Source organism: Gadus morhua, chromosome 6, assembly GCF_902167405.1.
Source record: "Gadus morhua chromosome 6, gadMor3.0, whole genome shotgun sequence".
NCBI lineage: Eukaryota > Metazoa > Chordata > Actinopteri > Gadiformes > Gadidae > Gadus > Gadus morhua.
Window position 1 is genome coordinate 4,071,669 of NC_044053.1, and position 26,957 is coordinate 4,098,625.

The window sequence follows — 26,957 nt, forward strand, 5'->3', positions numbered from 1 at the left end:
ATGATGCTCACAAGTTAGGAAAAATATTCACTCTCTCTCTCTCTCTCTCTTTCTCTCTCTCTCTCTCTCTCTCTCTCTCTCTCTCTCTCTCTCTCTCTCTCTCTCTCTCTCTCTCTCTCTCTCTTCCTCTCTATCCCCCCTCTTGTGTGTTTACTGTGTGTGTGTATGTTTACTGTGTGTGTGTGTGTGTTCTCTCCCCAGAAAACCCCACCAGAGGTCAAAGGTTACCAGTGCTCAGTCTGTACAGCAGCATCAAACAGAGCTGATCAAGGTGTGTAAATGTCCAACATGACATTTGACTTAAGCTCTACATGAACATTAGAAAGCATCCCTTGTGGTGCTCATCGTCTCCAGGCTTCCCTCTTTAGACCAGCGGGACATGAATCCAGGACAGATGCTCAGTTCAGAGTAAAGTTCTCCTCGATGTTTGTTTTGTTCCAGAGGGCTGAGGAGAACGCACACGCTTTCCTAGACAAGGAGCTGAAGAAGCTCTGGAGGGATCTCTTCTCAGATTACCCACAATGCTCAGAGAGTCAGAGGGAGGAGGAGGAGGTGGATGGTAAGAACGAGGGGCAGAGGAGGTGCGCCACAGAGGGAGTGGTGGACATCGCAAAGCTCTGCCTGATGGAGATGAACCAGAAGGAACTGGCCGACACACTGGGGGGCGGTAAGAGACTCTTATCGCCGGAAGACATGTAGCACTGTCTGGTTGAATCAGCATATCAAGTCACTTTCCACTGATTAACTGTCATTATTATCATTATCTTTAGACCAATCATATTGCTTTGAAAATAATAATCAAAATTCTGAATAAATGATCCAGTCCTTGTCACGACCAGCTTCTGTAACCACAAGTAATGAAGCCACTAAATATCCTGAAGTTGATAATTTTACAGGTAATATTGACATGCTTCCACTGATGTCACCATCCACTATCTGATGTCTTCTGTTGTTTTCTCATTTAGGATCTGCTGCTGTCAAGTGCCAACACAAAATTAAGTCTCTTTTGAAGAAGAAATTCAAGTGGGTGTCTCAGGGAATCGCTAAAGCAGGACAGCCATCAGGTCTGAATGACTTCTACACAGAGCTCTTCATCACAGAGAGAGGCAGTGGAGAGGTCAACAAGGAACATGAGGTCAGACTGATTGAAACAGCATCCAGGAGACCATCCAAGGAGGACACACCAATAAAATGCGAAGACATCTTTAAACCCTTACCTGATCAAGATCAACCAACCAGAACAATTATGACAACTGGAGTGGCCGGCATTGGTAAAACCGTCTTAACACACAAGTTCACTCTGGACTGGGCTGAAGACAAAGCCAACCACGACATACACTTTACATTTCTCTTAACTTTCAGAGAGCTGAATTTACTGAAAGAGAAAGAGTTTAGCTTGGTCAAACTTCTTCATCACCTCTTTATTGAGACCAAAGAAGCAGGAATCTGCAGATTTGACCTGTTCCAAATTGTCTTAATCTTGGATGGCTTGGATGAGTGTCGACTTCCTCTGGACTTCCAGAACAACCAGACCTGGACTGATGTCACAAAGCCGATCTCGGTGGACGTGCTGCTGACAAACCTCATCAGGGGCAACCTGCTTCCCTCCGCTCGCATCTGGATAACCACACGCCCTGCAGCAGCCAATCTGATCCCTGCTGAGTGTGTTGACATGGTGACGGAGGTGAGAGGCTTCACTGACCCACAGAAGGAGGAGTACTTCAGGAAGAGATTCAGAGAGGAGAGGCTGGCCAGTACAATCATCTCCCACGTCAAGAAATCAAGAAGCCTCCACATCATGTGTCACATCCCAGTCTTCTGTTGGATCACTGCTACAGTTCTGGAGGACATCTTCAAAACATCTAAGAGAGGAGAAGAGGTGCCCAAGACCGTGACTCAGCTGTACAGCCACTTCCTGAGGGTTCAGTCCATACAGGGGGGCAGGAAGTATCATGGGAGAGTTGAAACAGATCCACACTGGAGTTCAGAGAGAAGTAAGATCGTTTTTTCTCTGGGAAAACTGGCATTTAACCAGCTGGAGAAAGGCAACCTGATCTTCTACGAGGCAGACCTGGCAGAGTGTGACATCAATATCAAATCAGCTTCAGAGTACACAGGAGTGTTCACCCAGATCTTTAAAGAGGAGTGTGGGCTGTACCAGGACAGGGTGTTTTGCTTTATCCATCTGAGCATCCAGGAGTTTCTGGCTGCCCTTTATGTCTTTCTTTCCTTCATCAACGCTGGGGTCAATCTGCTCTCAGAAGAAGCACCAACCTCTGGGGAAGAGAAACTCCTCCACCTCTACCAGCATGCTGTGGACAAGGCCTTACAGAGTGAGAACGGACACCTGGACTTGTTCCTCCGCTTCCTCCTGGGCCTCTCTATGGAGACCAATCAGATTGTCCTGCAAGGTCTGCTGGGACAGAAAAAAAGTAGATCACTGATCACTAAGATTAAAAAAGTTCTGCTGGGACAGACAGAAACTAGCTCACTGACGAATAAGGAAACTTACGTCACATTAGTTTCTTACATCAAGAGGAGGTTAAATGGAGATCTCTCCCCAGAGAGAAGCATCAACCTGTTCCACTGTCTAAATGAGCTGAACGATCGTTCTATAGTGGAGGAGATCCAACAGTACCTGACATCAGGAAGTCTCTCAAGAGAATCACTCTCCCCTGCTCAGTGGTCAGGTCTGGTCTTCATTCTACTTACATCAGAAGAGGAGCTGGACGTGTTTGACCTGAAGAAATACTCTGCTTCAGAGGAGGGTCTTCGGAGGCTGCTGCCAGTAGTCAAAGCCTCCAAAACATCTCTGTAGGTTCACTAAGAACATGTATTACAATGCACACAATATACCTAAACGGCTAAAATAATATGCAAAAGATCACTGTAGGTTCATAACAGCTTTATAATATATTACATTATATTGTATAACAACATTTATTACTATTCTACTCAAAACAGGATAAGCAAAATAGTAGAATTTAAATGATACAATAATATATAAAACATCTTGCAGGTGTACTATTAAGGTATAATGAATTTCCGTGCACGCAGAATACTAGAGTATAGAAGTAGTATTGATTTAAAAATATATTTTGAAAACACAATTAAATATTGAATCCACATTTTACATCCAATACATAATTAACATTTATACATCTAATGATTAAGTGAATATTATTGTAAGTAGTAAAATTCCTCCATTATGTAATGAGTTGAAGATTTATGTTAGTTTACTCACAGCACCTAACATGTTCCTGTTTATTGTGTGTGAAGGTTAAATGGCTGTCATCTGTCAAAGAGAAGCTGTGAAGCTCTGGCCTCAGTTCTCAGCTCCAACTCCTCTAGTCTGAGAGAGCTGGACCTGAGCAACAATAATCTGCAGGATTCAGGAGTGAAGCTGCTCTCTGCTGGACTGCGGAGTCCACACTGTACACTGGAATCTCTCAGGTCAGTTTTACTCAAAGCGCAAACAATTACACCACAAGAGTATATTATTTTCATAAGATAGCTCATCATGTATTTATTTGTGTTGCCATGACAATTCAGGTACACATTATATTATTATTGTTAAATATTATTATAATGATAACTTTGTTCAATAATTTAACATCTTTTTGACATCCATTTCTTAATATTTAAAGATCCAGTTCATTCACAAAATCTAATTTTTCATGTTTGTAAAATGACTGTTAATAATTCTCATAACATTTAATCACAGTAACTAACATGTTCCTGTTTATTGTGTGTGAAGGTTAAATGGCTGTAATCTGTCAGAGAGATGCTCTGAAAATCTTGCCACAGTTCTCAGCTCCAACTCCTCTAGTCTGAGAGAGCTGGACCTGGGTACCAATGATCTGCAGGATTCAGGAGTGAAGCTGCTCTCTGCTGGACTGGGGAGTCCACACTGTACACTGGAAACTCTCAGGTCAGTTATCAGCCTCTTCTTCAAACAGGTTATTCTAGACTCCAGTAAGTGCTGCACATGTCCGATGCATTTCTGTTAATCTTTTTCCCTGCTGACAAAACACTCACTGGTTCTACACAATGTAAGAACCTGTGAAGAAACAATCTTAGCCTACAAAACACAGCAGACTTCTTCTGACTGTAACCGAACAATATCTCATCTGAGTTGTAGCTATTGAGGAAGGAGCATTTGTTTAAGATCCTGTTTCATATCATAGTAAAGGAAGTTCTGCTGTCTGGGATGATGTCATCTCCCCACTTACTCTTCCTTTCCTCAGACAGGGTGACAGCTTTTGGATCCATAAAGTATCAATAAAGCTTTCACTTGTCCCCCATATGGAATGAATACACTTTATAAATGTGGTTACTTGAGTTTGTCTGTGTGTCTGTGTGTGTGTGTGTGTGTGTGTGTGTGTGTGTGTGTGTGTGTGTGTGTGTGTGTGTGTGTGTGTGTGTGTGTGTGTGTGTGTTTGTAAGCTGCGGGCTGATTGGCACATGCGCGTTGACCAACTTGTCGAGTAACTTGTGCGACAGGCATGCTATTATATACCGTATTTTCCGCACTATAAGGCGCACCGGAGTATAAACCGCAGCAGCTAAATTGAATGATGTGTACATACTGTATATAAGCCGCACTGGACTATAAGCCGCAGGTGTTTTAATGTTTAATTACCATTAGGGCTAGCCCGAATGCCATTTTTCTGGCTTCGAATACTCGTTGGTTTTTCCAAGCGAATATTCGAATACTCGTTCCAGAAAAAAACACCATTAAAAACAACATTAATAATCCCTGTTTACTCCCCGGAACCAATTTTGACAGTAACTGCATATTTTGTTGAATATTTAATTGCTTTTGAACGTTAATTAGTAGGCCTAAGTAGGTTGAAGTTCCTTAGTTTTTACCTGTGAAAGCGAACAGATGTTGTACCGTTCCAAATCAGCTGTCCTCTGCCATCTCAGCCCTTACGGGAGCTTTTCGATTCATCCTGGAACGTGCATCTTTTCAGGGAATTTGTACAATAAATCCATAACAAATACCAAATATTGATTGTCTTATGTGTCCATATTATATCCATTATATTGTCCCGGGTATTCCCAAGGTGCTCACCCTCTGCAGCAAGCCAGTCGCAGTTGATTTGCGAGGCGCTGTACAGCGAAGGTTAACAAACAACTAAGCTAAGGTTAGCATTACGTGGGAGCGTGTCTATGTTCCCCGGGTCCTATGTTCCCCTCTTTGTATGAGACTGGGGAACATAGGACCCTTTTTAAAAAAAAGGGTCCTATGTTCCCCGCTTTTCCCAAAAAGGGTCCTATGTTCCCCGATATGTATGTGACCGGGGAACATAGGACCCTTTTTAAAAAAAAAGGGTTCTATGTTCCCCGGTTTGTTACTTTTTCCACCATTACTGCCAAATTCCGGCCGAGATAACTACCATTGCATGTCTTTACCTTTTGTGGAAGAGGGAGAGACGTCGGAGAACCTGACGCAGTCTATTCATACGCCGGTAAACAAACCCCGAGAAGCCCAATCCCTATGAGAGCTCCCCGCGCTACAGCCATCCGGAGGCGCACAGAGCTTTTTATTATATTATTATACAATTATATTATATTATATAGGCCTACTATTATATAAAGAGCTCCGGGAGTAGCGAACGGCAACAATCTCTTTCTCCTCCATGCTGCAGTTCACCCCGGACTGCACTGCATTGAGTTGGCCGGTTGAACGCTGATTGGCTGTTACGTTACACAAGTCACTCAGTGGCCACGCTGTTGAACGCCGATTGGCTGTCATCACGCGAATGCCACGTCAAAGTTTAAATATTTTTAAAGATTGATAGATTGCGGGGAACATAGGACCCTTTTCCCAGAAAAGGGTCCTATGTTCCCTGCTTTTCCCAAAAAGGGTCCTATGCTCCCCGGTATGTATGGCTACAGGGGAAAATAGGACCCGGGGAACATAGGGATGACCCCCATTTGGGAGAGTATTACTTTTCCTCCCGAGATCCCGCTAATGCTGTGTTATAAAGTAAAGGGAAACAAGATATCTATTCTTCCTCCACCTCTCTCGCTTCTTTGCTTGGTGTCGCTGACGCTTGTAGTTTGCCTCCCTCGCTCTGGTAACGTCACGTACGTGGGAAAAAAACAACGAAGCTCTGAATACTGATTTAAGCTTCGAATAATAATTTTCCGAGTGGCCGTTAGATGTAAAAGTACATAGATTAGCCGCACCATTATATAAGCCGCAGAATCGAAAAATGGGAAAAAAGGCGCAGCTTATAGTCCGAAAATTAAGGTAGTAGTAAAATAACTTTTTTCCATAATTTAACATCTATGTGGCATCCTTCTCTTAATATTTAAAGATCCAGGTTATTCATACAATTTAGTATTTCATTTTATGTAAAAAGACTGGTAATAATTCTCAAGAAACGTAATCACAGTACCTAACATGTTGCTGTTTATTGGTGTGTAGGTTAAATGTCTGTAAGCTGTCAGAGAGATGCTGTGAAGCTCTGGCCTCAGTTCTCAGCTCCAACTCCTCTAGTCTGAGAGAACTGGACCTGAGTACCAATGATTTGCAGGATTCAGGAGTGAAGCTGCTCTCTGCTGGACTGGGGAGTCCACACTGTACACTGGAAACTCTCAGGTCAGTTATCAGCCTCTTCTTCAAGCAGGTTATTCTAGACTCCAGTAAGTGCTGTTCATGTCTGATGCATTTCTGTTAATCTTTTTCCCTGCTGACAAAACACTCACTGGTTCTACACAATGTAAGAACCTGTGAAGAAACAATCTTAGCCTACAAAACACAGCAGACTTCTTCTGACTGTAACCGAACAATATCTCATCTGAGTTGTAGCTATTGAGGAAGGAGCATTTGTTTAAGATCCTGTTTCATATCTAAGTAAAGGAAGTTCTGCTGTCTGGGATGATGTCATCTCCCCACTTACTCTTCCTTTTCTCAGACAGGGTGACAGCTTTTGGATCCATAAAGTATCAATAAAGCTTTCACTTGTCCCCCATATGGAATGAATACACTTTATAAATGTGGTTACTTGAGTTTGTCTGTGTGTCTGTGTGTGTGTGTGTGTGTGTGTGTGTGTGTGTGTGTGTGTGTGTGTGTGTGTGTGTGTGTGTGTGTGTGTGTGTGTGTGTGTGTGTGTGTGTTTGTAAGCTGCGGGCTGATTGGCACATGCGCGTTGACCAACTTGTCGAGTAACTTGTGCGACAGGCATGCTATTATATACCGTATTTTCCGCACTATAAGGCGCACCGGAGTATAAACCGCAGCAGCTAAATTGAATGATGTGTACATACTGTATATAAGCCGCACTGGACTATAAGCCGCAGGTGTTTTAATGTTTAATTACCATTAGGGCTAGCCCGAATGCCATTTTTCTGGCTTCGAATACTCGTTGGTTTTTCCAAGCGAATATTCGAATACTCGTTCCAGAAAAAAACACCATTAAAAACAACATTAATAATCCCTGTTTACTCCCCGGAACCAATTTTGACAGTAACTGCATATTTTGTTGAATATTTAATTGCTTTTGAACGTTAATTAGTAGGCCTAAGTAGGTTGAAGTTCCTTAGTTTTTACCTGTGAAAGCGAACAGATGTTGTACCATTCCAAATCAGCTGTCCTCTGCCATCTCAGCCCTTACGGGAGCTTTTCGATTCATCCTGGAACGTGCATCTTTTCAGGGAATTTGTACAATAAATCCATAACAAATACCAAATATTGATTGTCTTATGTGTCCATATTATATCCATTATATTGTCCCGGGTATTCCCAAGGTGCTCACCCTCTGCAGCAAGCCAGTCGCAGTTGATTTGCGAGGCGCTGTACAGCGAAGGTTAACAAACAACTAAGCTAAGGTTAGCATTACGTGGGAGCGTGTCTATGTTCCCCGGGTCCTATGTTCCCCTCTTTGTATGAGACTGGGGAACATAGGACCCTTTTTAAAAAAAAGGGTCCTATGTTCCCCGCTTTTCCCAAAAAGGGTCCTATGTTCCCCGATATGTATATGACCGGGGAACATAGGACCCTTTTTAAAAAAAAAGGGTTCTATGTTCCCCGGTTTGTTACTTTTTCCACCATTACTGCCAAATTCCGGCCGAGATAACTACCATTGCATGTCTTTACCTTTTGTGGAAGAGGGAGAGACGTCGGAGAACCTGACGCAGTCTATTCATACGCCGGTAAACAAACCCCGAGAAGCCCAATCCCTATGAGAGCTCCCCGCGCTACAGCCATCCGGAGGCGCACAGAGCTTTTTATTATATTATTATACAATTATATTATATTATATAGGCCTACTATTATATAAAGAGCTCCGGGAGTAGCGAACGGCAACAATCTCTTTCTCCTCCATGCTGCAGTTCACCCCGGACTGCACTGCATTGAGTTGGCCGGTTGAACGCTGATTGGCTGTTACGTTACACAAGTCACTCAGTGGCCACGCTGTTGAACGCCGATTGGCTGTCATCACGCGAATGCCACGTCAAAGTTTAAATATTTTTAAAGATTGATAGATTGCGGGGAACATAGGACCCTTTTCCCAGAAAAGGGTCCTATGTTCCCTGCTTTTCCCAAAAAGGGTCCTATGCTCCCCGGTATGTATGGCTACAGGGGAAAATAGGACCCGGGGAACATAGGGATGACCCCCATTTGGGAGAGTATTACTTTACCTCCCGAGATCCCGCTAATGCTGTGTTATAAAGTAAAGGGAAACAAGATATCTATTCTTCCTCCACCTCTCTCGCTTCTTTGCTTGGTGTCGCTGACGCTTATAGTTTGCCTCCCTCGCTCTGGTAACGTCACGTACGTGGGAAAAAAACAACGAAGCTCTGAATACTGATTTAAGCTTCGAATAATAATTTTCCGAGTGGCCGTTAGATGTAAAAGTACATAGATTAGCCGCACCATTATATAAGCCGCAGAATCGAAAAATGGGAAAAAAGGCGCAGCTTATAGTCCGAAAATTAAGGTAGTAGTAAAATAACTTTTTTCCATAATTTAACATCTATGTGGCATCCTTCTCTTAATATTTAAAGATCCAGGTTATTCATACAATTTAGTATTTCATTTTATGTAAAAAGACTGGTAATAATTCTCAAGAAACGTAATCACAGTACCTAACATGTTGCTGTTTATTGGTGTGTAGGTTAAATGTCTGTAAGCTGTCAGAGAGATGCTGTGAAGCTCTGGCCTCAGTTCTCAGCTCCAACTCCTCTAGTCTGAGAGAACTGGACCTGAGTACCAATGATCTGCAGGATTCAGGAGTGAAGCTGCTCTCTGCTGGACTGGGGAGTCCACACTGTACACTGGAAACTCTCAGGTCAGTTATCAGCCTCTTCTTCAAGCAGGTTATTCTAGACTCCAGTAAGTGCTGTTCATGTCTGATGCATTTCTGTTATGCGCTCAAAAAATTTGTGACATTATTGACTGGGGTTTCCACATTATTGCTATGGGTTTAATTACAACTAGAAGTTGAGCGCGTGCAACGCGTGCGCGAAAACTCTAGTTATTATGATGATAACATTTTTCATTATTAAAAATGTATTTGACATCCATCTCTTAATATTTAAAGAACCAGCTCATTCATACAATTTAGTATTTCATGTATGTTAAAAGACTGGTAACAATTCTCATAACATTCAATCACAGTAACTAACATGTACCTTTTTATTGGTGTGAAGGTTAAATGTCTGTAAGCTGTCAGAGAGATGCTGTGAAGCTCTGGCCTCAGTTCTCAGCTCCAACTCCTCTAGTCTGAGAGAGCTGGACCTGAGTACCAATGATCTGCAGGATTCAGGAGTGGAGCTGCTCTCTGCTGGACTGGGGAGTCCACACTGTACACTGGAAACTCTCAGGTCAGTCATCAGCCTCTTCTTCAAACAGGTTATTCTAGACTCCAGTACGTGCTGCTCATGTCCGATGCATTTTTGTTAATCTTTTTACCTGCTTACAAAACACTCACTGGTTCTACAGAATGTAACAACCTGTGAAGAAACGGTCTTAGCCTACCAAACACAGCAGAATTCTCCTGACTCTAACCAAACAATATCTCATCTGAGTTGTAGCTATTGAGTAAGGAGCATTTGTTTAAGATCCTGCTTCATATCCAAGTGAAGGAAGTTCTGCTGTCTGTGATGATGTCATCTCTCCACTTCCTCTTCCTTTTCTCAGACAGGGTGACAGCTTTGTCTCAATAAAGTATCAATCAAGCTTTTACTTTTCCTCCATATGGAATGAATACACTTTATAAATGTTAACCCTTATAAATGTGGTTACTTTAGATTGTGTTTGTGTGTGTGTTTGTCTGTGTGTGTGTGTGTGTGTGTGTGTGTGTGTGTGTGTGTGTGTGTGTGTGTGTGTGTGTGTGTGTGTGTGTGTGTGTGTGTGTGTGTGTGTGTGTGTGTGTGTGTGTTTGTGTCTCTGTGTGTGTGTGTGTGTGTGTGTGTGTGTGTAGGTTGTCTGGCTGCCTGATCACCCAGGAAGGCTTTGCTTTTCTGGCCTCAGCTCTGTGCTCCAACCCCTCCCATCTGAGAGAGCTCGACCTGAGCTACAATCACCCAGGAGACTCAGGAGCTGCGCTGCTCTCTGCTGGACTGGAGGATCCACGCTGGAGACTGGATACTCTCAGGTATGGAGAGGACAGCTCACCACTCAGGGACAAAGTCTCCTACAACGATTCAACCCGCTGCTAGATGAAGTGGTTTGAAAAGGCAGCTGTAACTCATGTTGTGTGATGAGTGATGAGAAAAAAAGGTAAAATAAAAAAAGTGATGAGACAGCAGATGAGGAAGGTGAATGTTTCAACATGCTGCTCTCACTTTGCTTCCCCCCCCAGTGTGGAGCACGGTGGAGAGTGGAGGCTGGAACAAGCTCTAAAGAAGTGTAAGTGTCTCTAAGTTTATGTATATATATTCATATATACATTCATATATATATATATATATATATATATATATATATATATACACACACACACACACACATACACGCATACATACATACTGTGGCAGCCCGGTTCACGAATGTTTCTAACTCACACGGAATGCACCACACTCAGTTTCCAGGGTAAGGCAATGCACTTTCTCCTCAAGGCAATGCAAATACTGTCAATGGTGGCCTCCGTGAGACTCTCAGCTATCGACTGGTTCTTTGCTGGTCCTTCTTGTTCCCCCCGGTGTGCGTCCACGATCGTCTTTTATGCCGACTCTCGGCATAAAAGGTGCGTTCCCGGTGATTGTGCCGGGTGCCGACGCACGCTCTGCTGCCGACTGGTGGGTGAAGGCGGTATACCCCGTCGACCACTACCCCACGGTTCCCCCGGGTGGGGAGCGGGTTGTCACATCCCTTCCCCGTTAGATGAGGCCTCCGGTCCCCGGGAACCCAGCCCAGGCAGGCATCCCGGCGTGACAAGGCGTCGGCGTTCGCGTGCTCTTTGCCATGTCGGTGGTCCACCCTGAAATGAAAGGGTGGACCACCCTTTCATTTCACGATCTTCTATAGGAGGGCAAGATATTAACTTTACCTGCAAAGCTGTTGTAATATTGGAAATTACATTTGTCATTCATTTATAACTATAGTTGCAATACAAACACTATATTTTAAAAGACAAAGTTTGATCAACAAATAAAGTCGGTTCAGGATAATAAAAAAGTTTGTAAAATATCTAAGCATAAACAATAATGGACCTGACGGGCGTGACCAAACTGGCTCCAATACTTCAGGCTGTAGAATATACAAAACTATAAGAAGCTGATATACAGGCGTATACATGTTTATGTTTATGGAGGATTTTATGTGACTTCTGCTTCTTGGAGATCAACCGTTTCTTAGAAAGTAGGCCACATTTGCAAAAAAACATACAAAAAAAGTCAGGGCCAGGAACCACCGCGTCACCCTGGCGTTGGAGTCCTTGGCGCTGGCCATCCATTTCAGCGGGGCGTGATCGGTGACCAAGGTGAACTCCCGACCTAGGAGGTAGTATCGGAGTTTAGTCAGCGACCATTTGATGGCCAGGGCCTCTTTCTCCACGGTCGAGTAATTCCTCTCATTGGGAAGGAGCTTCCGGCTGATATAGGTGACGGGGTGCTCCTCTCCAGCCCGGACCTGGGATAGGACTCCCCCCAGCCCCACCTCCGAGGCGTCGGTGTGCACTATGAGGGGAGAAGTAAAGTCTGGGGTTATGAGCACCGGTTCGGAGCACAGGTTCCCCGGTGCGACTCGAAGGCCTTCTCGGCCGCCTCCGTCCACTGGATCCGATCTGGCAATGTCTTTCGGGTCAGGTCGTTCATAGGACTGGCCAGGGTGGCGAAGCCGGGTATGAACCGCTGGTAGTACCCGACCAGCCCTAAGAACGACTTTACCTGCTTCTTGGAGGTCGGTCGGGGCCAGTCCCTGATAGCAGCCACCTTGCTCTCCTGGGGCCTGACGTTCCCCCGACCCACCCGAAAGCCCAGGTAGGCCGTCTCTTCAAGGCCGAGGCGACATTTGGCCGGATTGGCGGTGAGACCCGCCTTCCGTAGCTCGCCCATTACGGCCCTCAGCTGTTGGATGTGGACATCCCAGCTGTCACTGTGGATGATGATGTCATCTATGTAGGCGGCGGCGTAGGCCTGGTGCGGCCGCAGGATCTGGTCCATCATCCGTTGAAAGGTTGCTGGGGCTCCATGGACTCCGAAGGGGAGAACGGTGTACTGGAACAGACCCCCCGGGGTCGCGAACGCCGTCTTCTCCCTGGCGGACTTGGTCAAGGGTACCTGCCAATATCCCTTGGTCAAGTCCAGGGTGGTGAGATACCGGGCCGGTCCTAATCGCTCGATCAGGTCGTCCACCCTGGGCATGGGATAGGCGTCGAAGTCGGAGACCTCGTTCAGCCGTCGGAAGTCATTACAGAACCTGTAACTCGAGAACGACTGGACTAGACCAGGCGCTGCGGGACTCCTCAATGACGTGCAGCTGCAGCATCCGGGCCACCTCCTCCTGGATCGCCGCCCGTCTGGCCTCCGGGACTCTGTAGGGCGGAACTCTCACCTTTATTCCAGGTGCCGTCCGGATGACATGCTGGATCACCAAGGTCCGACCCGGGAGCTCGGAGAAAACGTCCTGGTGTTGCAGGACCAGGTCAGCGAGGTCTTGCTTCTGGGCCGGGCTGAGGTCCTCTCCTACCGGAACCACCGGAACCTCTCGTCGGGCCACCAACCCCAGGGGTGCCGGATCGGGCGGATTCCCCCCCTCCTTCCACTGCTTCAAAATGTTCACATGGTACAGTTGGGTAGGCTTACGCCTCCCTGGTTGCCGCACTCGGTAATTTACCTCTCCAACTCTCTCAACCACCTCGTATGGCCCCTGCCATTTGGCCAAGAACTTGCACTCCGCCGTCGGGACCAGGACCAGCACCAGATCCCCAGGCCGGAAGACGCGCAGCTGGGCTCCCCGATTGTAGACCCTCGCCTGGGCCTGCTGGGCACGCCCGAGATGTTCCCGGACGATGGGCCAGACCTGGGCCACACGGTCCCTCACCTGTTCTACGTGTTCCACCACGGTGCGGTGGGGTGACGGTTGACTCTCCCAGGTCTCCTTGGCGAGATCCAGGATTCCCCGAGGCCTCCTCCCGTACAGGAGCTCGAACGGAGAGAAACCCGTAGAAGCCTGGGGCACCTCCCGCACCGCGAACAGTACATGGGGCAACAGCTGGTCCCAGTTCTTCCCGTCTGTGTCCATGGCCTTTTTCAGCATCTGTTTTAAAGTTTTGTTAAACCGTTCCACCAGGCCGTCCGTCTGGGGGTGATACACCGACGTCCGGAGCTGTTTGACCTGGAGAAGTCTGAGCAGTTCTTTTAGGACACGAGACATAAAACACGACCCCTGGTCCGTCAGTACTTCCCGTGCTATCCCCACCCAGCTAAACAGAAGCATGAGCTCCCTCGCTACCGCCTTAGTGGTGGCCGCGCGCAGGGGTAGGGCTTCAGGGTACCGGGTTGCATAGTCTACCAGCACCAGGATGTACCGGTGTCCCCTGCTGGTCTTGGGGAGGGGTCCCACAATGTCCAGAGCTATCCTGTCGAATGGAGTCTCTATGATGGGCATGGGAATAAGTGGACTCCTAGCCGAGGAGCGAGGAGCTACCCGCTGACACTCCGGGCATGTTTGGCAGTAACGTTCTACGTCCCTTTTCACCCCCGGCCAGTAAAACCTCGCCAAGACCCGATCCCGGGTTTTGTCCATGCCCAAGTGGGCTCCCAGGAGGTGCGTGTGGGCCATATACAGCACCTTGCTGACATACGTCCGAGGGACCACAAATTGTTCGGTCACCGCCCCGTCCCTTTCCACCACCCGGTATAGCAGGGCCCCCCTGGTGCTAAAGTGTGGGTGTGGTAGGCAACTCACCGAGTCCCGGGTCTGTCCGTCGTGTGCGAGGACATGGCTCCAGGCGTGTTTGAGAGCGTCGTCCTGCAGCTGGGCGCTAGCGAACTGGCCCGGCCGAGTGGTTCCTACCCCCCCCTCCGGTAGGAAGTCCGAAAGCTCGGTGAGAGGGGAACTCTCGGTGTCCTAGGGTGGGTCGTTCGGATCTGGCGCCGTCAGGGTATCCGATGTGTCGGGTCCGGGCCGCTGTGGTCCAGAAGCGCGCCCTCCCGAGGGGGTCGGAGATCCCGGTGGCGAGGGTCCGTCCCCTTCTGGCCCGGTGTCCTCTGCCGATGACTCCTCCTGGGTCGCCGCTATCCGGATGGCCCCATATGCCGGTCGCACCTTCCTCCCCGCTCGGCGAGCAGGCTCTCTCCTTACCCGATTTTCCCGCTCCGGATCCCAGAGTCTGTGGAAAATCGGGCAATCCCTCCCGATAAGAAGGGGTACCGGTAGGTGGGGTACGATCCCCGCCCGGGCTGTGAACACCCCGTAGGGGATCCGGATGACCACATGGCATGACCCATAGGTCCGGGTATCCCCGTGTACACAGGCCACCTCCATAGGTTCCCCACCCTTCCCCCCCGCTAGTTCGGGACGAAGGAGGGTCACCACACTACCCGTGTCCAGGAGGGCCTGTGTGTCCTGGGTCATAACCCGTGCTGGGATAGTCGGGGACCCGGCTACCCCCTGTGCCCAACAGGTGGCCAACATACAGGGCCGGTGCGTTCCCTCGTCCGCATAGGCCGATGGCATCGACACGTCTCTGTCCCCGGGACAGTCTCGTGCCAAATGCCCCGGCTGACCGCAGGCGTAGCACCGTCTCGCTTCTCGACCCTCCCGGGACACGACCGGCGGCTCCGGTGGTGGTGTCCGCGACGCCGTCTGGGGCCCCCTCCGGTCTCGTCGGTTCTCGGTCGGCCGCAGGTTGGTCCGGGGACTGGCGCTGAGTTGCTGGGCTACCTGCCAGTTCTCCAATTGCCGGATCAGGTCGTCTACTGTCTCGGGATGGTGGTGGGCCAGGATCCTCCGGGCGTCGGCCGGCAGCTGGCGGACGGTGTTATCAATGAGTACCCGATCCACCGGGCAGGGTCCCTCACCCGTGGTCAGCCACCTCCTTACTAGCCGCCCATGCTGGGCGATCTGGGTCCGCACCGCACCGTGGATGTCGAACCGCCAGTCGTGAAACCGTTGGGCGCGGGCCACGAGGTTTTGCCCGTAGTAGGCCAGTATGGCCTGCTTGAGCGCTGGATACTGATCGGCGTCCTCGGGTGGTAAATCCTGGCTCGCCTGTTGCGCGGGACCGGTGAGGAAGGGCGAGATGATGTGGGCCCACTGTTCCGCCGGCCAGCTCTCCCTCCGGGCGGTCCTCTCAAACACCTCCAGGTACGCCTCGACATCGTCGTCCGGTCCGAGTTTGGTGAGCCAGCTGGTCGGAGCGGCTGTCGGCGCGGCCGTCGGCGCGGCTGGCGGCGCGTCGCGGACGGCATGCTGCGTGAGTCGGATCACCGCTTCGCGGAGCAGAGCGAGACTTTCCGCCGTCTCCCGCTGTAATGCGGCCGCCTGTGCCTGGAGCTGTAGTTGTCTCTGAACAACCGTGGGAGCGGCGGTGCCGTCGGGGTTCTGCATGGTGGGTCGAGGGGGTACGTTACCGTGTGAGGTAGTGGCGTCGAGCTGCCTGCATCCTCCACCATATGTGGCAGCCCGGTTCACGAATGTTTCTAACTCACACGGAATGCACCACACTCAGTTTCCAGGGTAAGCCGAAGTCTGCGTTTATTCGGTGAAAGGGTACAAGGCAATGCAAATACTGTCAATGCTGGCCTCCGTGAGACTCTCAGCTATCGACTGGTTCTTTGCTGGTCCTTCTTGTTCCCCCCGGTGTGCGTCCACGATCGTCTTTTATGCCGACTCTCCCCCCCTCCGGCCAGGTGCGTTGCATCCCGGTGATTGCGCCGGGTGCCGAAGCACGCTCTGCTGCCGACTGGTGGATGAAGGCGGTATACCCCGTCGACCACTACCCCGCGGTTCCCCCGGGTGGGGAGCGGGTTGTCACAATACATACATACATACATACATACATACATACATACATACATACATACATACATACATACATACAAAAATTGTTTTAGATTGCCCAGACTACTGTAATGAATTAATGCCCTTAAATATGACTACTTTAATGCCTTTGAATATATAACGTTCGTTCCCTGGGTAAAGGGACATTAGCACCCCCTATCGCCTTTTGACAAGTATTTTCAGGGAGGAAGGTCCTCCCTCAGCCTCCGTTGACTCCCATTCATTTCCCAGAAAGTACTGGCGGCCGGTGAATAACATAGGTTTCAACGAGAGAGAGGAGGAAAGTCCTCCTCTGAGTGGGTGTGACCTTACAGGCGTCTGATTCGCGCAAAAATCTAGTCGCGCTGCGCTATGAACCAATCAGCAGGATCCCTGGCTGGTGAGCAGTGTTGCAAGATTGGGCAGATTTCCCACCCTTCTTTGAGTTACAGTGCTAAGTTAGCGACCAAAGAAAAAGGTAGACCACTTCGAAAAATCGAGATCACCAAAAGTAATGGCAACGTCAGTGTTGTGGGTGCTACATGGTTTGCTAGGTACTTATGGCTTACTGGTAGCATTACTAGCGACTGTATTGCTGGCCCTGTTTGCTAATTAATAATGGAAAATCTCCAACGTGGGCTGTTTATGGTTTCCCTGATGTGAAAAATCTTGATAGGGCAACCAAACGCCACGACTAGTGTCAAGTTCAAGTTGGTGCTGCTATGCGACTTTCCTTGCTAGGCACCATGCCTATAGATCAGGTTGAATCTAGAATAATGTTCTCGTTCTTTTACTAGTTTGCTACTCTGACCGTTCTGTTTGATATTGTGGAAAGGGTGAATGATTCAGAGCATGATGCATTTTAAGTGGCATCACTTTTGGTCAGTCTTTTCTTAAAACAATTATACCTGAAAATAAACATAGCTAAATTACAACCAATAACTTCAGTCATTGCGGGCAAAAATAGGCCCAGATTTTTTTTGTTTAATTTTACAAATCAAGAGTAGGCCTGATTTGACCATTGGGCTTTGCATCCTTACCTTCTGCCCTTGTAGTCCATTTCAAAGACATGCTGCCCACCAGCTTTCAAATTACAGTGATGCCACTGGTGGCTTTGTATCAAATGTATTCACATAACTATCCCTCCCTACTATTTTGTAGTTCACCAAAACACCCTGAAACAACTTGAGTCTCACATTGTTGCCACCATACACCAACAGTGCAAGCAGGCCAATGGCAACCAAGCGCGCAGTCCTTCCTCCCTCACTTTAAAAACCACCAGCCGCCACTGATACATACATACATACATACATACATACATACATACATACATACATACATACATACATACATGCATACATACATACATACATACATACATACATACATACATACATACATACATACATACATACATACATACATACATACAAGTTTTGACAGTTAATTTACAGCCTGTCTGTGTGTATATGATGATACATACACGAATCCTACCCAAGTGACAATATGTGTATGTATGTGTAGGTAAGCACGTGTATGCATGAGTACATGTCTATGTATGTATAGTATGTATGGATCAGTTCTATGGTTCATCAGTTCATCTCCAGCCTGTATGTGAGCTCAGCTCGTTCAGTCTGTGGTTTACACAGGTGTCCCTCTGAAAGTTGATTGCAATGTGTGTATATTGGGAAATCCAAAAGTTTAATATCTTGGAAGATATTACAAATATTGTTGAGATATATTGTTGAGAGTAATAAGCTCATCATGCCAGACATTTTATTTAATGTTTTGATTGGGACAGCCACTCACGCATACATGGGATTTCCAATCAACTTTAACTTTAATTATCTTGAACACAATGTGTACTATTACTTGAAAATTGACAGCACATGATTCCACTATAGTTCCTATCGTATGATATAATTTTTGTCTTTCTATGTTAATGTTTGAAGAACAGAGAGCGACCAAAAAAAGAGTCTAAAAGCGAATAAAAAGATGAAGAATGCAGGAGAACAGTACTAGTGATGATAATGATGACGATGAAGAATGGTTCAGCAGCTCATCATGTCTTGTTCTCCCTCAGATGCCTGTGAACTCACACTGGACCCATACACAGCCTTCCATCTCCTCTCTCTGTCTGAGGACCTCAAAAAAGTGATGTGGGATGGAGAGGACCAGCGGCATCAGGATCAGCAAAAAAGATTTGACCACTGGCCCCAGGTGTTGGGTAGAGAGGCTCTGATTGGCCGCTGTTACTGGGAGGTAGAGAGGGAAGGAGTTGTTGAGATAGGAGTGACATACAGAGGACTCACAAGGAGAGGAGGGGGTGATGACAGCAGGCTTGGAGGGAACAACAAGTCCTGGGTTCTTTATTGTGATGATGAAGCTTACTCTGCCCGGTACAACGGTAGTGTAACAGACATATCTCTCCCCTCCGCTGGCTCTACCAGAGTAGGAGTGTATCTGGACCGGCATGCTGGCTCTCTCTCCTTCTACAGAGTGTCCCCAGGTGGAGGAGGGTCCTCAGACACACTGACACACCTCCACACCTTCTGGTCCTCCTTCACCCAGGAGGACCTCCTCCCGGGGTTTAGGGTACGGGTTGTTAGGGGTGACTCAGCGTCTCTGTGTCCTTTGTAGAAAAAAACAACATACAGGCGGGCGGCTGGGCACACACACACACACACCCACACCCACACACACACACACACCCACACCCACACACACACACACACACAGGGCTCTCAAGTCTCATGCATTCGGCGTGAGACACACGCAATTCAACCCCTGCACACGCTCACACGCCACACTTCGTATTTCTCACGCAGAGAAATTACCAGGATAGCGCCCACCAATTTCTGCCGCTATTTAACAGTGGAACAGGTAGGAATCAAATGGGTACCCCGTACGTAGGGTAACCAAACATCCTCTTGTGCCCGGACATGCCTTCTTTTTGAGACACAAAAATGTGTCCGGGCAGAATTTCTAAATCGTCCGGGATTTTATTAAAGCCTCATACATGTTCACATTGAATATTTACGTTTCTCTGGATCGTTCACAAACTAGTTAGGCTCTGCCCTCCCCTACTCAGTTCTGTTCACTTTGCATTGGTGGAAGTGAGAAGGGGCAGTGGTTAGGTAGAGCCTTCAGATTGGACGGTTTGACTTACTTAGTTACCGTCATGTTTTGTATATTTTTATTTACCATTATCGTTTTATAGGGACAACATTAACAAATTTCTCCTACAGGGGATTGATGAAGTTCTATCTATTGAGCAGAAAAAAACACTTGGTCATACTTTACACACTTTACCACAGCATTGGCCTACTGAATGCCACAGATATATTTTAAGCATTGGATGCTACATATGATTATGTTTTTTGCACGTTTAAAATGGGAAAAGTATATGGTATATGCCTCTACTGGTGTTGCTTAGGGTAGTAACCTTTTGAAGCAGTGTTGTTTCTGAATATTAGTGTTAAGGGCCAATAATGCTTAATATCATACATTAGTCACCATGTCATTTGTATGCAGTCACATGTTAATTCCCCCCCCCCCGCCGACAAAATCTCACTCTGAACTCAGTTCAAACTTGAGAGCCCTGCACACACATACAAACACATACACATACACACACAAACACTGGAGGGAAGAGGGTGCCTCAGCGTCTCTGTGTCTCTGTGTCTGTGTCTTTTTCTCTCTCTCTATCCCTCTCGCTCTCTTTCTCTCTCTCCTTTCTCTTTCCCGCTGTCTGTCTCTCTTCGTTTCTCTCTATCTATCTCTCGTTTTCTATCTCCGGCTCCCTCTTGTTCTCTCTCTCTTTTCTTTCACTCTCTCTCTCTCTTCTGGAAAGTATAGGATGATAAACCATGAAAAGACTTTTAAGATCTTCCATATTTAGGTAAGCACATTCATTATTTGAAATGTATATAAAATACCTATTGATGCTAAATGTTTGTATATTTTTAGACGTCACCAGGTCTGGTGTTAAGGGCTCTGATATCATAATTTTGGTCATAATCCCAACAAGGAACCTGATTTAAAGCAGATTTTAACTATTTGTAATAACCAAGAGGTTTATGGGATAATGTTGCATGTTGTAAAATACTTTAAGCTGAGTCTTGATTTTTTGTGCTCTGTTTGGAACCAAACGGCCGCAGAATATGTTCAGCAGTGATGGGAATAACGGCGTTATAAATAACAGCGTTACTAACAGCGTTACTTTTTCAGTAACGAGCAATCTAATGGATTACTCTTCCCATCATTATAGCGCTGTTAACGTTACATCCAAAAAATGTGGCGCGTTACTATAATTGAAGCAGTTTTTTCATCAGACCCACTAGATCTCGCTCTATCTCTTTACTGTTCTTCCTTGGTTAGAGGGCAGGTACGAGACAATCGCATTAATGATAACGATTGGCTGAGGTAGAGTAACATGTCACGGTAAGCCAATCAGAGGTAAAGTTTGGCGGGTGTTGTTTAAACACATTCGAAAGCACGCTCAGTCAGACAGTCAACGGCACAAGTGAGTCAACGTGAAACAGGAATGGCGAACCCAAATAATCCTAAAACAGCCTTCTTTAAATGGAAGTATAGTATAGACATTACTTTTCCCTCCAAGAAATTAAAGGAACGAGTGTAATCGTGAAATGCACATTATGCCACGTCGGTGTCAAGTAATTCAAACATTGTTCAACGTTGCATGCTTCCGTGCATTCCATGCTTCAGTGCATGAACATGAAATTGTATTTTGAGTTCCTTTAAAAAGGGGTGGGGGTGGACGTGGGGTCCAAATTATTTGACACATTTGATCATTTAAAAAAATGTACTTGAAAGTAACGCAATAGTTACTTTCCACAGTAACTAGTAAGTAACTACTACGAGTAACTACTTTAGTTACTTTTTGGGAGAAGTAACTAGTAACTGTAACTAATTACTTTTTTGAAATAACTTGCCCGATACTGATCTTCAGTTATTAAAGATATGTGCACACCTGTTGATGATTTGTAATGTCTGCTGCTTTTATTGTTTTTGTCCTTGTGTTTATTCTGTATATGTAAGGGACTATTTATCTGTTGTTTTTGTTAATGAGGCATAATTGTAATAAACAGCTCAGTGGATCCAACTGAATGTTCTTGTGGGTTCAGCCGATGATCATTCTCGTTTTATTAGTAAATAATGCCACATTTTGCTTGATAATATGATAGGGTTTTAAAAAAAATAGCGGACAAAAAACAAAATACTAACACGGAGCAATACACATAGGGAACTTTTTCCAGTTAACACACACTCACCCTTCTGGACAAATGAGAGGTCACACTCATTCATCACGACTGTATTTAAAAATGTAATTTACTTTCATCAGGGCATCCTAGTTGTGAACACGTGCGCTGCCTCTTGTTTGAAATTATAAAAGTACAAACGTCAGGAAGATTGAATTTAGATATTTAGGAGTACGCCACACACACACACACACACACGCACACTTACCAGTAATTTGTCACAACGCTAGAGAAAGTTATTACCTCTGAGGCTAATTCAAGTCTAGTTGCTCTTCAACTAACATTTTGCTTGGTAAGACCCTGAGGCCATTATTACACACATTTTATGTACTTTATTTGATTCCACATTACAAGTTAATATCATTTTAGGAACCAAATGTGATGAATTATCCAACAACTATTTGACCAACAAACACCTTGTTATGGGAATGCATCATTAAGGGTACAGGAAACATCTCCTTTTCCAGATGAACATGCTCCCTATAACAGCTGATATTGAGCAGTACTTAGCTAGCTGTCTGGCCCTTCTTTTACTTAGTCCACTGATGTTAAGTCCACTGACCACCAGCCTATGCACATGGCCTAGACTGCCAAAGACAAGAACAATGAGGACACATTTATAGCCACAGCTTTCAACGGCAGATGTTGGAGGATGGTATTTCAGTTTTTTTGTACAATAGGATTCCTCCATGAACAGGTCAAAGGCACAGGCTACTTCAAAGAGTCTGACTATTTTTTCCTCTTGTGATATGCAAATGATGTCTGGTGTGTTGGGAATTCCTGAAAAGCAGTTTGTGGATGTGTTAAACCAGTGGGACTTGACAGAGGTATGTTTGTATAGTTGTTCCTGAGGAGCACAGGGGATCTGGGCAGCGATGAGGTCCACCAGTCAGTCATGTCTGGCAATATACAGTCCTTTGTAGGAAGGGCAACTGTTCAGGATGTGGGCTACTGACTCCAGATGTTGTGGTGGGTCATGAAGCATGCATAAGGGGGAATGAATAGATGGAAACCAGAGGGAGAGATTGTATTTTGTGGGGAGAACCTGTAGGCGTGCCTTCACACAGAAGATGAGTATCTCATCACTGATGGTGGCATTATTGTAAATGGCATGTGATGTGGAGTGATCTGCACAGGTGAGTTTGGCTAATTTTCCTTGAAGTTTAAGGCTGGACCAGTACTCCATATTGTGGCCCCTTTGGATGGTAAGAAGGGTTTGCCTGGATGTTGATGGTAACAGGAGGTTGGTGATGTTATTGTGTTGCAGCCTGGCTTGCACTGTGATTGATGGGTCATCCACCACTGCATCGGTGACCTCTACTGGTTGGTGGTTGGAGGTCCATTTTAGCTCGGTGCCTGTCTCACACACACACACACGCACGCACGCATGCACGCACGCACGCACGCACGCACGCACACACGCACGCACGCGCGCGCACGCACGCACACGCACACACACACAGATTGAGCATTAAACCGGTTCTAAAAGGGTTGGGAGTAATGATTGACCGTCTGGGCTCCTGAACCATAACTGTGATCAGTAGGGCTGTAACGATACACAAACTCACGATTCGGTTTGTATCACGATTTTTGACCCACGGTTCGATACATCCCACGATTTTTTGAAATTTAAAAAGCATTTTATTTAAACAACACTTATATACCAATTAACTTAATGTAACATTTAATAACAAATAATTTGGAACACTGAACAGATTTGAACAGAAAGAATACTATTAAAGTATAGCTAAATGAATAAAGAAATAACGTGTGGGAGGATGCTTTTTTCAACTGTTTGGTTGGTTTAGTCAAATATCATGTAGCTTAAATAATGACATAATCAGGCCGTATAGAATGCAACATGTTTAATAGCCTAACTTTCAATAGATGGAGAAAAACCTGAAGGTCATGAACGTCGCAATAACGAGGCGTTACGAGTAGCATATGTGTGTGCGCCAGAATGGCAATGTGCGTATGCGTGTGTGAGTGACGTCAGCGAGCGGTACCGCGTGTGTCTAGTGAAGAAGCGAACGAGTCCGGTAGAATAAAGTACCCATCCTGTCAATAATCGGTGGCCGCTTCATTCCGACCTATAAGCAGACAAACTGCCAGTCAAATCACACAAAACACTAGAGACAGGATCACACAGGCCCCCTCTGGATAAATGTCGTTCATATCGCATATGAGCACTTCGACGGCTGTGGAGAAATGCGATCCTCCGTAGCCACGGAGGATTGCAGTCGCATACTTACGGCATCGATAGGAGGGGGCGCTGTCAGCAGACTATTATCTAGACAAATTATTAGCTAATTTCAATCGGACAATTTGACCGCAGAGTTAGAAAGGGCGTATCGCGCTTCTGCCTTCTCACACCGCGAGACAGGATCGTGGCTTTGAGTATCGCGATTTTCGGTTTGATACGCGTATCGTTACAGCCCTAGTGATCAGTGATAAGAGAAGAAATAGCAACGGTCTGAGGAGATCACAGTGGACACACACCTTGCTGGATGGTAGGAACAATACTCTTATTCCCTTCATCTGTTTATTTACAGACGTGTCTAAGTTGGATTCATTTAATTGTTTCCTTCATTCCTCCTCCTGGGGTCTTCATCCAATTAATGATTCACAACGTGAGAGGTGTTTAGTTTCCATGCCAACCGTGTCATGTCTACACCCAATCGAAACTCCTCCTTCTGTGTAGATGAAGACACTAGAAACACTGCCCTCTAGTGGTCGTTCCTGGTTAAGGCACAAACAACCTTTTATTGATCGATTCATTTAAGTACAGAGCGGAACGTTGTCAAATTTAACCGATTATCGAGAATAATCAAACAAACCATGCAAAGGCAGAATCAACAGCAGCCATTAGGAGCCCATTTAGGGGCCCTTGAAGGATCAGTAGGGGGGGGGGGGGGTATTACTGGGGTATCACCATCCTGAACAGAGGTCAGCCGGCCCCCGGGGTCTGAAGCCCCTCTGCTGTGAGGGAGGGCCCCCCAGGACTAAAGAGAAGGCCCAGCGTTGAGGAGCCCCCTGCTGTGAGGGAGGGCCCCCCAGGACTAAAGAGAAGGCCCAGCGTTGAGGAGCCCTCTGCTGTGAGGGAGAGCCCCCCAGGACTAAAGAGAAGGCCCAGCGTTGAGGAGCCCTCTGCTGTGAGGGAGAGCCCCCCAGGACTAAAGAGAAGGCCCAGCGTTGAGGAGCCCTCTGCTGTGAGGGAGGGCCCCCCAGGACTAAAGAGAAGGCCCAGTGTTGAGGAGCCCTCTGCTGTGAGGGAGGGCCCCCCAGGACTAAAGAGAAGGCCCAGCGTTGGGGGCGCGGCCCCCACGGCCTACGCTGCTCTGGGCTATCGTCTAGCTACTGGACATGACTGCAGTGTGGAGGTCCGGCCAGCAGGGGCAGCACTGAGGAGGCCTCAGTACTTTGTTTGTTCTGGAAGAACGGCAGAACGTCTCACTGGTGTCTCACTGGTGTCCCACTGGTGTCCCACTGGTGTCTCACAGGTGTCTCACTGGTGTCCAACTGGTGTCTCACTGGTGTCTTACTGGTGTTGAATCCATCCGTCACTGATGGTGCGCCCTCGCATAACTTGAACTGTAAATGATTTAGTTCAGTTAAACCCCTGTCCTGAACCACGTTGGAGGGTTAGCAGTAGAAGCTTCTCACTAACTCTGATGACAGTTATATTATCTATGTTTCATGAGGGAAGGAACATCACAGAGATTTCTAGATTAAATTAATAAACATAATTGTAACTCTGTAATGTGTGTGTGCGTATGTTTACGTGTGTATGTGAGTGTGTGTGTGTGTGTGTGTGTGTATATTGCTCACCAGATTACTTACTTTTAGTTTTTGTGCATGCATGTGTGGTTAAAAAAGTCAAACTCCACTGTTGTGTTGGAGGAAATTACTCCAGAAGACTTGGAGAATTAAAAATTGAACAAATGGGAAGAATCATCTGAACACATGAGAAGGTTCAGTTGATCGACTGAGCAATTAAAAATCATAAACAGGTATCTTCAATAACTGATCATGTTGACTTGTTGTTCCCAAGAGAACACAACAATCTTCAGTTTGAAGTAATTCACAACATACCCTTTCCCATGGAACACTTATCATAATTTATGATTATGTTGTTAAATCTGCTTTAAATCACGTTCCATGTCAGGCACAGCAAAATGAAAACTAATATCAAATTCCTTTATAACAATGTTGAAAATATATAAAATATTGTAGTAAAACAATGTAGCATTGATCAACATTGAAAACACATTTTACATTAGAGGGTAAATATTTGTACAACCTGCTAAACCCAAAGGAAGATCTTCCTTTCATGGTTTATGCTGAAACTTTCAAAAGCCCAATAAAATGAATAATTTGGAGCACAGTGGAGCATTTAAACCAATCACAAAGTGTTGCAATCCCACTGAACGGGTTGAGCCCTCAGAGCACCAACAGCTGCTGCTCAACAACCCGATGCACTACAGGTACGTCCATGGGTCCACAGGTATTCAAACGTCCCCCTAACAGCTGGTCCTCCACAACGTCAGGACTGTGAGGACCCCCAGTCCCAAGCGGCCCCCTCTAATCTGACGCTCAGCAGCCCAGCTGAACACAGAGAGGGCTGAGAGATTAACCACGAGAGACACTGATGTTACCCGCTGCTTACCACCGGCACACAGACCTGATGTGTGTTTAGGTCCATGAACGATGAGTGTGTGCGTATGTCTGTGTACATATGTTTGTGCGTGTGTGTGAGTGTTTATAGATTAATGAACGATGTTTGGGTGTGTTTTTGTTTGCGTACATATGTTTGTGTGTCTGGTGTGTATATAGATTCATGGATGATGTGTGTGTGTGTGTGGTTTATGTTTGTTTCTATATTTGTGTTTCTATGGGTCTGTGTGTATGTGTGTGTGTCTGTTTATAGATTCATGAATGATGTGTGTTTCTATGTTTCTATGTTTCTGTGTGTGCGTGTGTGCGTGCGTGCGTGCGTGCGTGCGTGCGTGCGTGCGTGCGTGCGTGCGTGCGTGACAGCTCTTACTCAGCTACAGGTCTGGTTTGAGGTGTTTCTGACAGCGTGGGTAAGATCTCTTTACTTTGTTTGTTCGGTTTGTTGTCTTGTCTGTTTCCTCACTCTGAAAAATCTTTAGTCGTTTTATTCTTCTTCAATTTAATAAATGTGTCTCCTTAGCTTTTCATCAGATTGTATTTCGATACGTTGGGAGTCA

General features: G+C 46.4%; 1 protein-coding gene across 1 annotated transcript; it reads left to right on the forward strand.

Annotated features, from left to right (window-relative positions):
• LOC115545774 (uncharacterized) lies at positions 1-26,351 on the forward strand. The gene is made up of 18 exons (XM_030359202.1): positions 1-13; positions 966-2,814; positions 3,280-3,453; positions 10,440-10,554; positions 12,098-12,259; positions 12,526-12,734; positions 13,024-13,253; positions 13,344-13,523; positions 14,169-14,227; positions 14,360-14,487; positions 14,535-14,643; positions 14,937-15,106; positions 15,195-15,288; positions 15,509-15,657; positions 15,770-15,878; positions 16,315-16,431; positions 18,533-19,039; positions 26,274-26,351. Exons 1-18 carry the CDS (start codon positions 1-3, stop codon positions 26,349-26,351), a joined length of 4,452 nt encoding a protein of 1,483 aa, XP_030215062.1.
• Positions 26,352-26,957: the final 606 nt, after the last annotated feature.